Source organism: Ceratina calcarata, unplaced genomic scaffold (assembly GCF_001652005.2).
Source record: "Ceratina calcarata isolate Rehan_Ccalc_2016 unplaced genomic scaffold, ASM165200v1 scaffold514.2, whole genome shotgun sequence".
Taxonomy (NCBI): domain Eukaryota; kingdom Metazoa; phylum Arthropoda; class Insecta; order Hymenoptera; family Apidae; genus Ceratina; species Ceratina calcarata.
Window position 1 is genome coordinate 1,169,618 of NW_017175971.1, and position 18,804 is coordinate 1,188,421.

At 37.9% G+C, this 18,804-nt stretch overlaps 5 protein-coding genes across 6 annotated transcripts; 3 read left to right on the forward strand and 2 right to left on the reverse strand.

The window, feature by feature from the left end:
• Nucleotides 1-107: 107 nt before the first annotated feature.
• Nucleotides 108-1,478, forward strand: LOC108628249 (uncharacterized). The gene is made up of 3 exons (XM_026816319.1): nt 108-504; nt 588-802; nt 879-1,478. Exons 1-3 carry the CDS (start codon nt 242-244, stop codon nt 1,340-1,342), a joined length of 942 nt encoding a protein of 313 aa, XP_026672120.1. The 5' UTR covers nt 108-241; the 3' UTR covers nt 1,343-1,478.
• Nucleotides 1,479-1,916: 438 nt separating this feature from the next.
• twr (signal peptidase complex catalytic subunit SEC11 homolog C twr) lies at nt 1,917-3,733 on the forward strand. Its single transcript, XM_018030011.2, has 4 exons — nt 1,917-2,093; nt 2,200-2,309; nt 3,003-3,152; nt 3,236-3,733. Exons 1-4 carry the CDS (start codon nt 2,046-2,048, stop codon nt 3,468-3,470), a joined length of 543 nt encoding a protein of 180 aa, XP_017885500.1. The 5' UTR covers nt 1,917-2,045; the 3' UTR covers nt 3,471-3,733.
• Nucleotides 3,734-4,080: 347 nt separating this feature from the next.
• On the reverse strand, nt 4,081-6,575 carry Cyp304a1 (Probable cytochrome P450 304a1). The gene is made up of 7 exons (XM_018030009.2): nt 6,281-6,575; nt 5,951-6,202; nt 5,707-5,879; nt 5,372-5,641; nt 5,009-5,292; nt 4,697-4,953; nt 4,081-4,631 (listed from the first exon to the last, which is right to left on the reverse strand). Exons 1-7 carry the CDS (start codon nt 6,369-6,371, stop codon nt 4,447-4,449), a joined length of 1,512 nt encoding a protein of 503 aa, XP_017885498.1. The 5' UTR covers nt 6,372-6,575; the 3' UTR covers nt 4,081-4,446.
• Nucleotides 6,576-7,020: 445 nt separating this feature from the next.
• LOC108628263 (TELO2-interacting protein 2) lies at nt 7,021-9,400 on the reverse strand. Its single transcript, XM_018030059.2, has 5 exons — nt 8,180-9,400; nt 7,984-8,112; nt 7,760-7,921; nt 7,485-7,691; nt 7,021-7,417 (listed from the first exon to the last, which is right to left on the reverse strand). The coding sequence occupies exons 1-5, from the start codon at nt 8,714-8,716 to the stop codon at nt 7,148-7,150; spliced, it is 1,305 nt and encodes a 434-aa protein (XP_017885548.1). The 5' UTR covers nt 8,717-9,400; the 3' UTR covers nt 7,021-7,147.
• A 59-nt stretch (nt 9,401-9,459) lies between these two features.
• On the forward strand, nt 9,460-12,283 carry Abi (tyrosine kinase Abl). 2 transcript variants are annotated; one of them, XM_018030057.2, is made up of 5 exons: nt 9,460-9,638; nt 10,074-10,739; nt 10,816-11,145; nt 11,232-11,489; nt 11,577-12,283. In XM_018030057.2, the coding sequence occupies exons 1-5, from the start codon at nt 9,626-9,628 to the stop codon at nt 11,738-11,740; spliced, it is 1,431 nt and encodes a 476-aa protein (XP_017885546.1). In that variant the 5' UTR covers nt 9,460-9,625; the 3' UTR covers nt 11,741-12,283. The 2 variants fall into 2 exon arrangements, with proteins under 2 accessions (XP_017885546.1, XP_017885547.1); XM_018030058.2 differs by having other exon boundaries at nt 9,460-9,582.
• The last annotated feature ends 6,521 nt before the right edge of the window (nt 12,284-18,804 follow it).

Below are 18,804 nucleotides of genomic sequence, written 5' to 3' on the forward strand. Positions count from 1 at the left end.
TTTTCTAATGTTCTCTTAACACGATTAACGGAAAATCATTACTATGTCACCTTCTACTTATATACCCCACAGTCTACTCATTCTACGCTCCCAAACATAAATATTTATATTTATATACAAATATATTTAAGAAACAATATCACGTCGGCAAGTGAAGTAGGTAAAATGAAACAACTTCAGTCAAGATCTTTAAAATAGACCATCTTCGCTTAGAAATAATTTATTGAATTGCTAATCACAAATGGAGATCGAGAACACGTCTTCCACAGATTCCTCGAGCAATAGCGAGACAATGCAGAATATCGATAATCCGTGTAAAGAGTCTGGCGATGAACAGAGGAAAAAGAATCAAGGGGATCATGATTTAACACTGGATCTACGGAGCGTGCTTCCAAGTTCTGACCCGTGCCCTTCCGAAAATGAGGATTCTCTGGAAAAACTCTCTGCCGTTCTCGAACAATCGGAAGATTCGATGATGTTAGATGAAGAAGATAAAGAATTAACGTATACGTTATATTCCTCTTTTAATTAAAAAAAAAAAGAATGAACCATCGTGTGTTGAATTGAACGATTTTCATAACTAATAGCTACATTCTTCGGGAACGCATAGAATCGCTCAGCGAAATAATGAAGACTCTGGGGCAAGAACTGAAAAGGGAAATAGAGCTTTGGAGAAGGGAAAGAGAAGAGTATCAACTTTTACGAGAAAAGGACGATGCGTTAGCTCTGGAAGAAGCAACTGCAGCCGCGCGTGCTGCTGCTGCGGCTTACGCAGCAGAATCACCATTGTCTAACACTTTGGGTAATATACAATATTTTAAAAGAAAACGTGTAAAAGAAAAAAGGACAGTTGATTTATAGTGCAGGTAACGTTTTAGATATTACTTCCGAGGACGTGTTCAGAGAATTAACGATACTCGAATACGAGAAACGACTGGCGAAATATCAAGACGAATACTCGCTTAGCCAGGCAGAGAAACGTTACAATGCTTGTTGGAAAATGATTGCAAATGTGTACAAACAAAAATTGATAGAAGTGGAACGCCTTTGTAACGAGGAATTGGAAAAAGTTCAGAAAAATGTGAATCATTTGCAGCCACTGAAGGATATGATATCACAGTGGTACATTGATGAAGAGGAAGGTCAGGGACGCGGCGATTCCATTAAGAGGACCGACTTTATCGGAACCGCACTCAAACCAAAGAATTTTAACGAGGATGATATACGTAACGATACTAATAAGTATCAAAAGATCGACGCGGAAGTGAACATGGCTCCAGAAATGTTTGCTGCTCGATTCAAATCCGACGATTTAGAGAAAAAGGATAAATTTTATGGATGATTTCTAATCTCTTTGTACGTTCATTAAAAGCAATATAACACGTTTTGTATGCATTTAACGTGCATACGTTTGTGCCTTCTTTTGCACTCGTCCTACGATTACGTCACGCATGAACCTTAAATTTTAGACTCGACTTTTGGCAAATAAACAATACATTACTGGAAAATGCGCTTACCTTTATGCACTTGTTGTGCCGATGAATGTGCTGACTTTTGTTGACAAAATCTTCATGCACTATATCCGAGTTAAAATGATCACTCTTCTTAATTCACTATGGCTGCTTATCCAGCATGTAACGGTCAGCGGATAACTTTTTCGATATCATCAGTACATAACGAATGACTTCGCGAGACCACACTTCCACGATAACTACGGAACGAGCCCGATCGTTTGAGATAATATTTGAGCACCGAAACGTATAAATACACTGTTTAATCGGACAAAATAACCGGCTAAAGTACGCTGTTTAAAACTATTTCCGCGCGCGATTCTCTAAAAAGTGAGGAACGCGGATTGCGGACTGTTCCTTTTTGAAACTGTTCCTCCATCTCTATTCCTCGTTCCTTATGACGTGACGTGGTAATACAGACACAGACACACTGACTGGTTTGTTGCCGGTTCACGGTTGTGTTCAAGCAGAGTAGAATTGAAATTGTTTTGTTTACTTGGTTATTGTAATTTTTGTAGTAAAATAATTGCGACCATGTTGCAATCTGTATTTGACGATGTACGGCGAATGAATAAACGGCAGGTAAATGAATTATCTTAGCTCGGATCGTCGTATACGATTTCGCGCACGCACATATGGTCGATTGAATAAAATATGAGTTTCTGATCGCTTTTTCTTCTATTTATAGTTCCTGTATCAAATGTTAAGCTTTGCAATGGTCGTCTCCTCCGCCTTAATGATCTGGAAAGGTTTGATGGTCGTAACAGGCAGCGAAAGTCCGATTGTAGTTGTTCTCAGGTATTTGAATGTATAACCTCATAGCTGCTTCGAAGCACCCTACGCGGGAATAGGTTTAATTTTAAGAATGTAATACTATTGATTTCCTATGAAATTTTACATGATGGCTCATATTTTCACATACTGTTCACTCTGCTCTCATAAGTAATTTTTAGGATATTGGAATTAACCTTGCATTTTAAATTATATAAGTATTCGTATTTTAAATGAAAATTGGACACAGTTCCTTTGATCTTGCCTGTTACTTTCTTATTCACATGATTAGTAAATAATTTAATTATTAACGATGGAAAATGAGATGAAAGAGGACAATCTGGAAGGACTGTGTTTATGTACTTGATTTCAGAGATTTTAAACGAACTGCTTTTACGTCCTTGGTAATTATATATCTGTTAGTAGTTAGTGGTGCCAGATCAAAAGAATGGTAGTATATCTTGAATATGAAGGGAGAAACAATCTACAACAGTGGCAATTCGCTCCTTTGAGTCATTAATTTGGATTTGTTTTATACTGTTCTTCTTAGTCGTCCTTGACTTGCGAGTATTAGATTATTTACGGGTTCAATATCTAAAGGTGGTTGGTTCTTATAAAAAAAATCAAGTTTCCATAGACTAATGTCTTGTGAAATACATATTGAGAAGTCTTTTGTTAGTTCGAAAATTCATTTCCCGTATTTCTACTTTGATGTTATAGTGGTAGTATGGAACCAGCATTCCACAGGGGGGATTTGTTGTTATTAACCAATTACGAAGATGAGCCAGTAAGAGTAGGAGAGATTGTCGTTTTTAAAGTTGAGGGTAGAGATATACCAATTGTACACAGAGTACTTAAGCTACATGAAAAGTAAGTACTATTAGGATAACGATAGCACTAACGAATATAGGCATAAGGTAATATTTACTTGATCAATAATTCATATATTTTAGGGGTGATCAAAACAATACTGTTAAATTCCTAACAAAAGGTGATAACAATTCTGTTGATGATAGAGGTTTATATGCGGTTGGTCAATTATGGTTGACACGTAAAGACGTTGTTGGTAGAGCAAGGGCTTTCCTGCCTTATGTGGGAATTGTCACAATATACATGAATGAATATCCCAAATTTAAGTACGCAGTATTAATTTGTCTGGGATTATATGTTTTGGTACACAGAGAATGAGGATATTTCATATAAAAATTTATATGAGATAGACTGCCTGAACATCTACGAAGGAAGTTCATTGTAAAATTAAATTGATAACTCAAATACACATATGTATGATGTGATTTTATGTCCTGTTAATTTCATACCACTTGAAAAATCTTTTGTATGCAAGAGGTTGATGATGTAATAGTATCGAAAAATTGTGTGTATATTTCGAATAGCGATAAGAAAATATTAAAGAACATGTAAAATTACAGTACTTTCGTACTGTATTAATACATAATGTTGAGTTATTATTGGTAAAATTAAATGTACTAACTTCTTCATTTGCAAGTAATATTTGCTATTACTTTTTTGAAATTCAGTAATTTATTTAATAAACTAGTTACGAATGTTTTCACGAACGACATAGAACACTATATAGATATCGGATTCCTTTGTTTCGTACTTAGTAGCATTTTCAGTGTTTGTATTTGTAATGTAAAAGTTGTCAAAACAATGAACAGATAAAATATGTACGTAAATCTTGTTTATTTTCACTGAGTAAAAAGATCGATACATATTCTGTATAAAAGAAGAGAAAGGAAGAATGATAAATTAGGGAAGATGAATATTAAGATGTATATAATTACATAATTTCTTAATTTTTACTGCACATAAGATTAAGCATATCTTCCCTATTTTCTTCAGGACTGCAATATCTGTATATACAATTTTTTTTCCTGAGCACCCATCATTCAAAAAAATCATCTTTTTAAACAAACAAGTATAAGAAATTACAATTTATTTCTAGGCAATAATTCTAATAAAAACCTTTGTATATCAATTGCGTTTATTGGATGCAATGTAATTTTCGTCTCTGGCTATCTCGAATTATAAAATAAACTTACAGTACACAAATTGTATACATCATCTGTCTATTCCTATAAAACTGCCTTACAATTAGGAGAGTAGTATTAAATGAATTTTATAAAGAAGTGGTCTTTGCGCACTAAGTATAACGCGGCTCTACTCGTATCCACGTTTCTTTTGGGGTGACAATGAGACCAGGCAATTTGTCCTCAAGACCTGTTGGCTCACCTTCCACAAACGAGAAATTAAAATTTTGCATTAATGCAGCGAACCCTTCGAACAGTGTATATCTGGCAAAGGTTTCACCTGCACACACGCGATGCCCTGGAAGAAAACATTACCCATTCAAAATATTATACACTGACACTTGTTCGAAATTCCTCACGTACCAAGTCCGAAAGGAAGTGAGTAATCTTTGCATAATTGACCATCTTCATTAAGAAACCTTTCAGGCTTGAATTTTTTGGGATCGCCCCAAAAATCGGGATCATTATGCATTCCAGCCAAATTCGTTACAACTAACGTATTGCTTGGAATGGTGAAACCACGAATAGTAGTTTCCTTTAGCGTTTTATGAAATACGCTAAACGGCGTCAATGTTTCATATCTGAGAGACTCGCGTAATGTTGCTTCAGTATATGGCAAACTGAAAAAAGACATTTTTTTATACGTTTTAAAAGATTTTTTATCGTGCATTATACTTTTGCCTATCGTCCCACGTAACAAGCCTTCCAGTTCCGACAACGCTGTCTATTTCTGCTTGTACGTTTTTCATAACTTTTGGATGATGCATAACTAGTTTGATTGTGTGTAGAATAGCACTTGGCATCGCAGACAAAGCTGGAAACATAAAATCTAGAAGAGTCATGAGAAGCTGTTTTTTCGAGAAAGTATCCTTGGTTGCTTCCAATTCCTTTAAATACCGATCAACTAATCCTCTATCGTAATCGCTATTACCAGAGTACTGTCGATTGTCTACATGTTCCTATGACAATTAATAATGTTCACTTCTTCAATTATATTATTTCGATTTTACCCGAAAATGAACTGAAGGTTGAAATTACCTCGATAAAGTCTCGTAGTCTACAACTTCCCTTTATAAAATTTTTATATCCAAACATGTTTCCGAAATATTTTAAATACCAAAATTGAACAATTGCTCCACCCGTAGTATCACCGGATCTTTGGAACAACATAGCAGACTTACAAATGTATCTTAGTTTGTGATGCTCCGATCGATCTAATCTTTCTCCAAACATTATATCCCATACATTGTTTGCAGCATATGGATACAAGATATCCGGAAATAATGCGCAACCGTTTCTCAAATATGTCTGTTACGTGCATTAAATTTACTGTTACAGTTCGTAAAACAATATTAACTCCCTTATAAAATTACCTCTTCTTCCTTATTGATGGGACCTTCTTTTAGCATTTTAATTAGCAACACAACATTTTCCATTGAATTTGCCTCGAACTTCCCATGTCTTCTGCCGAATCCAAAATCCCTCATGTGTCGTAGGGCGAATCTCCTCTGTTTTTGCCATAATTTGCCTTCCGTGAAAAAGATGCCTGGAATTGTATCTTCAATGTTAGCTTCTATACTTTCATTTTATACACATTTAGTAAATTTCACTTGTCACCTAATTTTTCTCTGAATGATCTTTCTAACAAAATGTCTATGCCTGCTTCTCTTCCGTCAAATTCCTCCCTTGTTAGTACTTCTTTAATAGAGTCATAATCATTTGCGATAATGGTCAGGAAACTACCCATGTAACACGTAACGAGGCCAGATTTTAACTTCTTCGTATAGTATGGCAAAGCTTTGGCAGGATGTTTATAATTGTGCCATAATAAATGCCAGTAAGATCCTACTATTGGTAGACGTGGAAGACCTTTGGACACAAGACATTTTACTTATAACACAAGAACATGAATAACGGAGATAATTGAGAGAATTTGATAGAACTAACATGGTGGTAAGTTTGGTGGTACCCGTGTCACGTACTCGTAAATTCTGTATAATAGTAAAAGAAATATGATACCAATTAAGAGCGGAGACATTCTCGTACACGCACAGAACACGAAGTAATAATTTGTTCCTAATCTATTTTATTTATCAATGTAACACGTTTTGCAACTATTGAATAAGTTTCATTGTTTTTATGTCTCCTGATAATTACTTTGTTATCTTATCTCTCCATACAAAGTTCAAGACTCTCCTCTTCATAAGCCGAAATACATAAAACATCCTAAAAAAGTCTGTAAAAGTCTTACCGTAAGGACTGTACTACTTTCTGTAATTTTCCTTGTCGTTTGATGTTATTTCAATTTTATAGAATATACTTGTTTTCATTACTTTTTCTTAACAGTATCTTTCCATATTACTTAAAATATTGAATCAACAAATTCTGGAGAAAAATATTAAGGAAGCTCACATAAAAATTTATTTTCTTACATTTTTTTTATACTTACTAGAATTTTAATTCAAGTGTCCTCTATATGTGCTCAGAAACTGATCCCTTGTTACGATATTAAAAACCGAGATATTAAGTCTCAAAGTTCAACATGAGATCCCTGTACAAAGCTTGATCAACAGGTTGATGAATAGGAACAAAATTTCCGACATGTGACAATTAAATGTAAAGATATAAAACAGAATTTCTAACAAAATTTTTTATTTTACAATAAAAAGTACATTTTTATTAAATCACAAAAATGAGAACTAAGTACTTATTATTATATTTCGTCATGCTACATTCTACGAAGCTACAAAAAATAATTTTCTTCTTAAATAATGATTTATTAGATACAGTTTACGATAAGTTTACACATTTTATTTATTGAAAATATTTGGTATCACCTAAGCATACTACTGGTAGGCTATTTTTAATCAATGACTGTATTCTATCATCGTTCATAACTACACACCCAACATTCGGAGATAATTTATACAACAAACAAATACAGTCCTCTAAATTTTGCATTATTTCTTTGTCAAGTACCGGAGTTTTTGTTAAATCATGATGCAGTTTTAAAAATGCTGTGTACAAAGGTGCGCAGTGAGCAGCCGCGCGAAGGTGAAACATCACAACGAAGGTTTTCGCAGTCTAAAAATGCACAATCAAATCAATAAAACAATATAATAATGTAAGGATTATACGTAAAGACACTTGCCTCCAATGTTGCTTTCAATGTCTTGAGGTCTGTATGATGTTCGCAATATTCAGAAAGTATTCTCGTTAGCCTCTTACACCATTTGGCACAACCATTGTTAGTTAAAAGTTGGCGCAAGCTCATCATGTAGACACGCCTTAATTCTACACATTGTTCAAACTCTATATTATCCAGTAGTACAGCCAGGATGTTGTCTCTCAATGTCCACTGTAACAAGGTAAAATTTTGTAGGACTCATGTGCCTATCAAAATGCGTACTCTAAATATTGACTTACTTCAAATACATTTAAAAATTTGTCCCAATGCTCTATTGTAGCTAGTAAACTTGTTATGCATAAATATACCAAAATCACGTATCTAGCTTCTCTCTTATGAGTTAAACGCTCTAAAGTATGAAAAATTGCATTGGCATATCCACTATCAACCAATCCCTTTTTCTGCATCCATAAAATTTAAGTTAGTAATGTTGATGATTGAATAGTTGTACATAAAATCTTACCAAATGAGAATGTTGGATAATTTGATGTAAACATTCGAGACCTATAACAACATTTTCTGGCACAAAATCGTCAATTACTATTAAAGCTGTTGGAAGCACATTTTCTATATGGGTGTACAAAGCTGGTTTCTGGAAAAAGAATATGGATTTTAATGTGTAATTCAATTGTTAATCATTCAACTAATTTTGTACAAACCTCAACTTGATATAAAATCCACTTATAACATGCTAAGGCTGCGGGAAAAGCCTTCCAAGTGTCTTTTAATAACTTAGGTCTTAACTCCAACAGTAGTGTATTAAGATTATCTTGCTCTGTTAAGAACTGTGCAACACTTTGATATCCATATAACTCTAAGAATCCATTCGTCAATTCCTTCGAAATAAACACTGATTCGATAGTGTTCCAAACATTCTTTTCATGTTGTTCACCGATGAGCAGCAACAGTTTGATAGCAAAAGTTGTTACTGTTGGTGCATTAAAATATATTTGCACATGTTGTTCATTGCGAGTGCGAACGATATGTTGCAGCATAGAACGGATATTTCGCAAATTTCTGTCTACGAATACTCGGTATTCTACGAAATCTTCTTCTTGGCATGGTCGGGCATGGCCGATTAAGTTTTCAGGAACGTAAGTCTTCTCAATAAGATCAATGCACGTAGTCCATAGACCTTCGACGGTGAAATCGCCCGTAATTTTTAGAGCTTCCAATTCTTTCAAAAGATCATTCATTTTCAATGTATTTCACCAAGTCAAGTACCACAAAAAATTAACGATCGCCTGCTCGAAAATCAACTCTATTGTGTCGATTCGTTAGCTTGGCATGAATGCACAGAACGTTTCGTTCACTAAATTGTTGTGAACAATAGCACTTCAAATCGAGCCTAATGCCCTTAATCAATGAAATATACAGTTATTGGCTTTTTCACGATCCTCGTTTACGATGTTCCGAACACATTCTGCCACGAGGGAATAGCTGCTCCAACACTTTCGTTATCGTGCATACCGACCATGTGTCGATTCGACAAGGATCTTTTGATTTGTAATATTAATAGTTCGTGCTACAATTGTAACGTATACCTTTTTTGCTCAGTTGCCTTTGTGAATTTACAACGTAATTGCTGTATTTTGTAATCTTCAATGTCTCGGTGGTGTAATCGATACGAGGTCTCGATGTACCTGTCATCTTTCCCTTTTTCCAACAGCTCGTCCCCTCGTCGAGTTAGTTTTCCTTCCCTTTCGTATCGTTTTAATATATCCCTGCCTGACGTTTATGCAAGTATCATGTGCGCGATTCGACTTTCGCCAAAATCAAAAACACATGGTAAATTACAAAATAATGCCCGTACAATAATATTTCGGTGATGATTACTCGCTCATATCGAGCGTCGTGTCATTTCAACGCATTTGCTAAGGCTACTTCGACATATGCAAAGTAAACGCATAGTATAGTGCGTACTGTACTGACTACCACATTGGATAATACTTTTCCGTGTAGATGGCGCTTCACGAAGTCGTAGTCATATAATACTATCATCCGTGCAGGAGGTGTTGACGTGAATCGTTATTTATTTTCTATCGGTTTCCTTAGATCCTTGGTAATTATGAATTAATGAAGGTGTAATAGCTGATAGTTACGATATGGCTGAGTACCGTTAGTTCATTTTCTATTTTTTAATATCGTTTATTGTGTTGACGTTTTATTTGCTACTGAGTCGTCGCCTTTCGTCTCCATTTTACTTCCTGCATGCGAGACACCGCCCTTCGGATAATTATTATCTATCAATTCCTCATTTTTATTGACAAGAATGAAATAATCAAGAAAGATGCTGCTCATCTTATTTCTGTTGCTTAACTAGTTTCCCACGGGTTTTCATGACACTTACATAACCTCATTCTTTTAAATCAAATCTTTTAACTTTCTTTGCAATTTATTCAAAGTTATTTTATGTTTCCTCTGCATAACCGAACTATTGTGTTTAATACTGTTTAAAGTGAATGATTGTACAATGTAATACAAAATGTCTTGTACAATGAGCATCATGTAGAATTCTTCTTGTAAATCTTTAAATATCACTGTTCCCTCAAGGATCCAGTTCTTATTGCGTATCATCAGGAGTAGGCAGTGATTCTGAAGTCATGGCAGAATTAGCAGCGTTTCTTGGTCAGGAAATTCCTGAGGGAAGGAGTAATCTGGCTGATAATCATATAAATCTTGAGAGAGTTGCTGATTATTGTGAAGCAAACTACTTTCAAGCAGAGAATAAGAGAATAGCTTTAGAAGAGACCAAAAATTTTACCACTCAGTCATTGGCTAGTGTAGCCTACCAGATAAATACTCTTGCCTATAATTTTTTACAATTGCTGGACTTACAAACGTCCCAGCTTGCTGAAATGGAAAGTCAAATGAACCACATTGCTCAAACAGTTATGATACACAAAGAGAAAGTAGCTAGAAGAGAAATTGGAGTTTTGACGGCGAACAAGATTACGGTACGCCAGTACAAAATTATTGCACCAGCGAATCCAGAGAAACCTATTAAATATGTAAGGAAAAGTATTGACTACACGATTTTGGACGACATTGGTCATGGAGTACGTAGCAGCGGTACTCCGAGAAGCAAGCAACGTGGTGGAAGTCAGGGTAGCGTTCAGAGTTTGGGTGCAGCTTCCACTGGATCTGGATTAGGTGCTGCAATGGTCGGGCCAGCTCCTACAACTAAGCCACCTACTCCTCCACAGACAGTAAGAACTGGTAAATTGAATCACAGAAATATTTTTATTTGATAATATCCTTGAACTCGGTTCAGTATAAGGACACCTTTTCGCAGGGACATTGAGTAAAGGGTCACGAGAATACAGGACGCCACCAGCTGTTGCTCCACCCCAAGTTCCTAGTCATTATGCTCCTAATTATCCGCTGGGCCATCAAAGAAGAGAACGCGGTCCTGGCTATAGTACCTTACCTCTACATGCGCACACTACGTCTCATGTTGCTCATAATGCTAATCACAATGCACATGCAACTACTACGAGCCAGCACACTTCACCACCTCAAGTGGGAACAGTGCATCCATTGCAAAGTCATCCCCAAACTCCACCACCAGCACCGCCTAGTGTAACAGCAGGGTATGCGCAAGAGCAACTCAATAGCATGCCGCGTAAGTATTTTTCATTTCCACTTCGTACTACTCGTACTCGATAATAAAGTGAAAAATTGACGTTGTCTTCTTTCTTTTATTTGTAGCTCCACCTTCGCCATTAGTCGGCATAAGTGGCAATACATTAGACTTTACTAGTTACCATACGTTATCGGACAGATTAAGTCATCAAATTACTCGAAGTAGTGGCGCAAGTAGCCCACCGCTTCCGCCGCCTCCGCCACCAGAACAAGAAGAGCATTCGCAGTTCGGTAGGCCCACGCAATCGAACGGTGCTATCATGCCTATCGTGCCAGATGAAGAAGACCTGCCTGGATGGGTGCCAAAAGATTACATCGAGAAAGGTATGTCGTGAGAGTGTCCTGAGGAGTGTAGCAATGTTCCGTAAGTACCTGTATTTTATTTTCTATAATGAGATATTACCATTTCAGTTGTTGCAATTTATGATTATTATGCCGATAAAGAGGATGAATTGAGCTTCCAAGAAAGTTCTGTAATTTATGTGTTAAAAAAGAATGATGATGGGTGGTGGGAGGGGGTTATGGACGGTATCACAGGTTTGTTCCCCGGCAATTACGTGGAACCTTGTGTCTAATGAGTATTCCAAATTCGCATTTAGATGTATCAAAATCGTGAACAATAATTATTATTATTATTCACAAACGACTGCAAATATGAGGGACGTATTAAGATTCCTTAATTTTTAATATCCTGTTTAGTTAGATAATCGTAAGGCAATATTGACGTAATTGAGGTATGGTACACGACAAGGTGTAAACAGATTCTTCCAATTTCAAAATATCATGCGCATTTTCTAAAAAAAATCAAACTAACCAATCGTCGTATCGGTATAAGAAAGTGTATTTTTTGGTAAATAGTATTTCCTTCACTGGGTGTTATTTTATCTCAACTTCGATAGATCATATTTATATACAATATGTGTAAGGGCATGTAATTATACTATTTCGCAGAATAATCAATTAGCTATTAATCGTATTTATATCATCTAGGTGTAGTAAGATAATGTTAGTAATAGGTCATTGAGCAATCAAAATACCAAACGTCCTGTTATCGTGTAACGAATATCCTGACGCCTTATTGAATATAATTTTTGTAATATAAAACTGCTTTCACAAATCGCTTGAGTTTCTTTCAATATATTACAGTTATCCTTGCTATTTTATTTATCGAAAAATAGAGTGATTGAATATGTATCCCTTCCTGGTTTCCTAGAACACGAGTTCGCATAATACAGTCAATTAATGTGTGCGTGTGTGCGTGCACGTGGGTGAGTCGTTTTGGATTGCACTGATTTAATTCGGGCAAATAGTACCGCATTCAGTCGTGCAATATTCGTACCGTCTGCAGTACTAATTAAGTCATTAGCGCCCTATTAGTAATGATACAAGTACGCTATATATACATAATTGCCCACTTAGTGGCCCGGTTGTGTCTTTAATTTCTTCCTTGACACAATTCATATCTTTTTTTTACCTCTAAAATGCATAGACAATAAAAGGCCCTTTTTGTGGGAGATATGTAACTTGATACTATACAGAGTCGCTCGTAGTTTTTATCCGTCGTTATATAAGAATGTATGGATACGATTGTATTTATAATCAAAATAAAAATATTGTAATAAAATTTCCGAGTATTAAGCACTAATTGAGCATAAGCTTTTGATAGTTTTCAGCAATTAAGTAACTTCTTAATTGTGTCACGATTAACAAATTTTAATTTGCACACACAGATGCGACTCACAAAATGTGAATTCATGATTCTCTTTGAAATTAATCCAGGGAGGAGTTGTAAATTGTGAATGAAAGAAACTTAGAGTCATTTCTCTCACGAGATTAAAATCTTTTATAATCTTTGTACGATTGATAGTTATTCCCTTACGCTCATTCTCGGAGTAACGAGAAATGGTTTCGCATAAAACATTCAATTCATTTAATGAGACAGGAAATGTAGATTGTTCCGTAGTATCAAAGGCACCGCGAAAAGCATTTCCTCTACGCGAAATTCTTTTTGCAATCCGATTCAGTGGTCGGTTAAATTATTCGCTAGACGCAAACCGTGGAGATTTTTCGTGCTCATATTCGTACGAGAAGCATAGCGTGGGGAGCAGTTTCTCGCTACAAACGTTCTCTCTTTTACGCCGGTAATGACACCCATGGGATCCAGGTTTGTACGTACGCAAATTCTTACTGCGAAAGATTCGCCCGCCGACTGGCGCAGAGAGAAAACGGGAAAGAGATACCGTTTTGCCAGAACATGTTCCGTATATCTGAGAGATCTTCGTGAATTTTTCCATTTCCGCCTCGTAGGTAACGGTAGGATGAAAACAGCATGCAGTTTTGAGATCTGTACGCCACACGAACTATCCCCGTACACATGTGTCACGTTTGAAAAAGTACTCACGCGAAAACAAGGCGGTGTTAAAGGGAGCGAAGAAACATTATTTTTTATTATTATTTGCTCTCATAATACACCGCAGTCGAGGCTTTTTTCATGACGTTCTTCTTTTTAACGTGTTGAAATCGTCGCTTCGAAATTCATTCTAAAAACCCGGGGAAGTAATGAGGGGAAACGGAGCTAAAATAATTAGAGAAAATGGTGTGCAAACTTTCTTCAGATCATTTATTTTTTTTAAAGAAACGCTTAGAGATCAGAATTCTTAACGCCAGAATAAATTACTGTGAAAATGACATTATATAATCGGAACGTGACGACGGTTCGATCGTTTTCATAAATTTGACGAAAGCCGTGAACAAATCGAGCTCGGCTGATAAGCAAAAGTGTTGAATTTATTCGACATCGAGGTAACGCAGTGTACTTTATCAGGTTTCTTGGCGACTGGATAAATCTAAGGAGACAGAGCTGGCGCACGTACAACCAGCTATCTGATCTAATTCTCCAGATTGATTATCCCCCGGGTACCGCCAGGCAGCTCAGACCCATCTTCGCCTCGCTTGTAACAGAAACCGCTTCATTTGATTAATACCGTCTTCCGGGCAAGCCGCGACCAACTTCCCGACCCTGATGTCCCCTTTCTACATTCACCTGTCACCTTCTTCGCTCTTCTATCGAATTTTGAAATATACGTCGCGCTCATTTAAGCATGCCACGAATTTCCTTTGTATTAACGAATAATAGACGTTCCATTTTTGAGCACACGCTTTCTCCGTGAAATGGATGTCCTAATTTGATAATAAATTAAAACCGAGTGAAACGGATTACGTGACTGACATCTCGTTCAAAAATCGCTGTAATTACGATTTAATTGACACGGTGAAAATCATGTAATATACAAGCCCCAGATTATTATAGCATTCGGGAACATAGCTGTTTGTTTCTAGAATAGAATTTCGTTCGTATTTTCGTCATTGCAGATATCCCCTACGGAATCTTTAGAATTTAATATAGTGGTAACGTGCCGAGACAGTGTCGAAAGGTGAATCGTCAAATTTGTGTTGCCTTAGTCCACAAAAGTTCCGGATTTTATATCTACTGCCTGAGGCTTGAAATGTCGCCTTTTTATTGGTAACCTTTCCTCGTAACGTGACTGCAATAACACCGGGGGTCTTCGGCGGAAGGGTTTGAAAATTTCCACGGAGAGATTACATCGGAGGAGAAGTTTGGCCGGGATATCGACCGACGGAAACGGGATTAATATTCGCTGTGACTTTGGGCCTGGCGAGTCCAACTTGTCGATCCATTTCTGAAGAGGCATTGCGCCCACCGCACGTCCCCAACGCGTCGCGTCGTCATCTCCAAGATAGGTTTGTCGAATGACTGAATGGGATTCATGTGGTTCACCGCCATGGCGACACTAGTTCCCGTCTCCAGCTTCCTGTCATCAGTCTTAGTTTAACTTGCTGGCATGTCCAGATGTTTCTATAATTATGTTAGTACGGAATCTTAAACGTTGAAACTCGAATACGAGCCATTGGGATAGTTGTCATCACATTTCTTGAAGTTTCACATTGTCAAGAGATAGTACTTAATTAGAAACGAAGTACCAAACTACGTGATTTGCAATTGCAGTTATTGGTACTTAACTTAAATTCGATCGAATTCTACTGTACTTATCAAGTTTGGGATTATCGCCACTGTTCATCAATCACTTGCAATCAGTTTATTTATGAGGTAGACGGTATCTATCATCATACCCGACGCGAGACTAACTTGCTCCTTCTAATTCCTGTTTCATATCTCGAAACTTCGCCCATAATTGAAAACTTAACCAGATTTACGGTTCATGAAGAAGATGGTTGTAATTTAGTACAACCGCGCCGATAGCGTATGATATTATAGTCTCTTCACTGCTCTCGTCGTTCTTTATCGTTATTGAATTCGCATTTACTATTTGTACATTTCTCAATCTTTTTGTTCTGGCAGAAGCTTAAAGTTCATTGTACACAGTTTATCGTAGCAAGTTCATAAAATGTTTCCTGGTTATCATGAAAGTTTGTTTTTCTTATCGCTGTCTGTCTGAAATGATACTCCATTTATGTCTGTTTTGTATTTTTAATCATGGTCTTACACATTCGCTATTCTCGCCCTAAGGAACTTGAAAAATTCCAACCCATTAATTTAGCTACATTTCTAAAATAATTGTCTGAACGTTGTGTACGTTCGTTGTTGGAATTTATTTTTAATACCATGAACGTAGCAAATTCCTTGGCTGACTTCCTCGCGTGTCTCACATTGTCATTAATATTCAGGTATTTTAAATTTGAACAATCTCTCGCCACTGGATTTTTTACTATTTCAAGCCTACCGTCTTCCTCTTAATTTTCATTTATGTCGTCGACAGAATAAAAATGGTCAACAATACAAATTCTGCGTCCACTTAAGTTGTACATTTTAAATACAGTGATTACCACAATACGATTCGTCACAGTCGATGGATATTGAAGGATCAACACGTCTTACATGACTGGAATAAAGAAGGGCTAGTTAATTTTTGCTATGTAAGCAGTTTTATTCAGGTCGCTTCGGAGAACAAGACGATCCAAGTGGGAGCCACGTTGGTTTCCATAATGTATGCGTTATGGTCCGTCCTAATTTGACAGAGAATACCCCGACGGCATGAATTCGCGTTACGCACAACGTGCATCGTGGCATTGGTGGCTGGGGGAAAATTAGGATGGCTTCTGAGATAAACCATGGGGGTCGGCTGGCCCTGTTTCGTCGTTAGACGACGTAAAGACTAAACCAGATTTCAGAGCTTGCGTCGAATATCGAAGTTTGCCAGTTGATATAAAAAAATGATGGAGAACATTTACGATGATTGAAAAATGGAATTATTGTATAGTACGTCTAACTAATTCGGGAAAAAGAAAAGCAAGCAGAAAGGCAGAATAAAATAGGAATACAAAAGAGAGATTTTCCTAGCAAAGTGATAGCTACTCTTCGGAGGACATGATCCAAGTAAACTATGTACATCATAGACGACGTCAACGATGCGCCTGCTTCCTCGAGCGAAATCCAAAATAAGGCCGTCAAGATGGATGTAAGATGATCTTGCCTCGCTGAAAACTGGATCGCGCTTCAAAAGTGGTTTAGATCTTTAAACGCGAAGTTGGATAAAGTTCCCGGTGTCTCGCTCGTATCACGAAGGGAGACTGCTACTTCTTAGTTCGCAGACGCGGCTTCGGAAATTGAATTAAACTTCCATCATACAGCGTGCACGAGGCTGAGTAAGGGCGGCATTTAATGGCTTGAAATTGCGCGGAGGAAATGTCCGCGGGACAAAAATGCTACGACTGAATGGAGTAATAATTAGAAAAGCAATCCGGCTGTTAAACGTGTTTCCACAGGCTCACGCGATACTCTGACCTCGGCGTTACTAATGGGATATCGATTGAACGTACACGGTCGCGAACGCTCTCGCCACTTCTTTCACAGAACGCGTGACGCGTCCATGAAAAAGGAACAAGAAAAAACAGAGGTTTCCAGTAGGGCGCTCGTAAAAAGAGTTCGGGCGTTGATCGATCCTCAGGTACAAATAAGTAAACTGTGCTGTTTGTAACAACGATAAGCTGTCTCGAGCACTTAGTCGCTTCCGTTTCTTCCTAATCCTGCGAGCAATCGAGCCACAAAGGATCCACGGTTGCTTCTTCCCCGAAGGCTCGTCTGCTACTCTCTTTCCACCCCCGCTCTCTATAACAATCCGCACCCCGTGACCCTTCGATCCCTCTCGACTGCTATCTAACTGCCTCCAGTGGTAGGTATGTCCGGTACAGCCCTGACGACATTAATCTGGGATCTGCCGACTACCCAGAATCCGCATAAAGGGGATGTCTTGGAATGGATTGATTGAAAGGACTATAAGTCTTTCCGAATCCAAAGACAGCAGTGAATGGACCAAGGGATTTTTATCCTCGGGTCTTTCTCTGCCTCCGGAGTGAATGCTGATCAGACAATCGAAAGAGAGGGGCATGTGAACGAATGAAGGTTCCGGCGTTATCGGTGTGCCATCCTTTCTTTTCGTTTAATTGCGGGAATTATACGGGACGATCTAAACTTGAAATGGACTCTCGTCGAACGTAGACAATCGAGACGCGATTTATTTCATCTTCGCGTATTGTGCTCCGTCGTTAAAACTACTCTCAACCGTTCGGACGAGCTCACCTCCTCGATCGCTGTTTTTAAAGTTCTTATGGTGGAAGTTGTTGCTTTTAGAAGCGCTCTTTCTTTTATGGTGCAATGTTTGTTCCATTTCGTCGCTCAACCTCCTTTATCAAATTATAAACTGTCCATCCCGGGTATTAAAGATGCTATGAATGATAAACTTTTCACAGCGCTCGTTCCTAACTTTTACGAGCCTACGCTCGCGCGTTCACGGATGGAACGCGTAGTGATTCAGTAACAGCCGTTCTTTCAGAATTGCTGATCGTACTGTTTATCGTTTATCTGCCATTTTAACGATATCCGGGCATAAATCGCTGAACCGTACCTCAGGTACAGATTTTTTAATGCCTCACAATTATGGTGAACTCTTCGTTGGCGAATTTTCTCTAATTTCCTGGAAGTAATTCGGTGGCCAGAAGATGCGGTGAATTTTTTTGGTGACAGGTGTTTCTGAAAAACTTATTCCTCCAACGACAACATTTAGGCGCTCACTCATTTTAATTAAGCTCGTAGTTGGAGACTAATCCTTTTCCTTAGAGGGAAGGCAATGGTTGTTCAAGGAGCCATTTTCTTTGGGAAATCTCCCCGAATTACACTGCGAGTTATTGCAGCAAAACGGGTTTGTCCTAAACACTAGGACACGAGGGTAAAGCACTAGGATTATGGAGAAAGTTTGTCATTTTCGCAATCCTCTAAACTGCGTCCGGCTTTTCGTTTTCAAAATTGGAATTCTCAGCTCGTGCGTGGGTGGAATCGCTAGGCAGTTTCGAGCGATCGCTGGATCATCGATCATCGATACAACCGCACCAGAATGTCCTCGCGTTCGGGATTCCCTTTGACCTCAAAGTGCCGTGTTTCCATCTCCGCGCCTGCACGGTACACACTGAGGCACACACAAGGTCTGCAGAAGAGCCAGGAGAGAGAGAGGACGCGGAATTCCACGCCCGATACGCTCAAACGCTCTCGGAAATTGAAGACGAATTTTCCGTGACGAATCGATCAGCCAGCCTGGAATTCGGC

Bases quoted from the DNA above. Each gene is read 5' to 3' on its own strand.
- LOC108628249 (XM_026816319.1), top strand. From the start codon at position 242: ATGGAGATCGAGAACACGTCTTCCACAGATTCCTCGAGCAATAGCGAG. The intron at 505-587 runs GTATACGTTATA...CATAACTAATAG, and splicing joins GAAGAAGATAAAGAATTAAC to CTACATTCTTCGGGAACGCA. The intron at 803-878 runs GTAATATACAAT...GTAACGTTTTAG, and splicing joins ACCATTGTCTAACACTTTGG to ATATTACTTCCGAGGACGTG.
- twr (XM_018030011.2), top strand. From the start codon at position 2,046: ATGTTGCAATCTGTATTTGACGATGTACGGCGAATGAATAAACGGCAG. The intron at 2,310-3,002 runs GTATTTGAATGT...TTGATGTTATAG, and splicing joins CCGATTGTAGTTGTTCTCAG to TGGTAGTATGGAACCAGCAT. The intron at 3,153-3,235 runs GTAAGTACTATT...CATATATTTTAG, and splicing joins GTACTTAAGCTACATGAAAA to GGGTGATCAAAACAATACTG.
- Cyp304a1 (XM_018030009.2), bottom strand. From the start codon at position 6,371: ATGTCTCCGCTCTTAATTGGTATCATATTTCTTTTACTATTATACAGA. The intron at 5,880-5,950 runs GTGACAAGTGAA...ATACAATTCCAG, and splicing joins ATCATTCAGAGAAAAATTAG to GCATCTTTTTCACGGAAGGC. The intron at 4,632-4,696 runs GTACGTGAGGAA...GTTTTCTTCCAG, and splicing joins CTCACTTCCTTTCGGACTTG to GGCATCGCGTGTGTGCAGGT.
- LOC108628263 (XM_018030059.2), bottom strand. From the start codon at position 8,716: ATGAATGATCTTTTGAAAGAATTGGAAGCTCTAAAAATTACGGGCGAT. The intron at 7,692-7,759 runs GTAAGTCAATAT...ACCTTGTTACAG, and splicing joins AATTTTTAAATGTATTTGAA to TGGACATTGAGAGACAACAT. The intron at 7,418-7,484 runs GCAAGTGTCTTT...GTGCATTTTTAG, and splicing joins CATTGAAAGCAACATTGGAG to ACTGCGAAAACCTTCGTTGT.
- Abi (XM_018030057.2), top strand. The intron at 10,740-10,815 runs GTAAATTGAATC...ACCTTTTCGCAG, and splicing joins TCCACAGACAGTAAGAACTG to GGACATTGAGTAAAGGGTCA. The intron at 11,490-11,576 runs GTATGTCGTGAG...TTACCATTTCAG, and splicing joins AAAAGATTACATCGAGAAAG to TTGTTGCAATTTATGATTAT.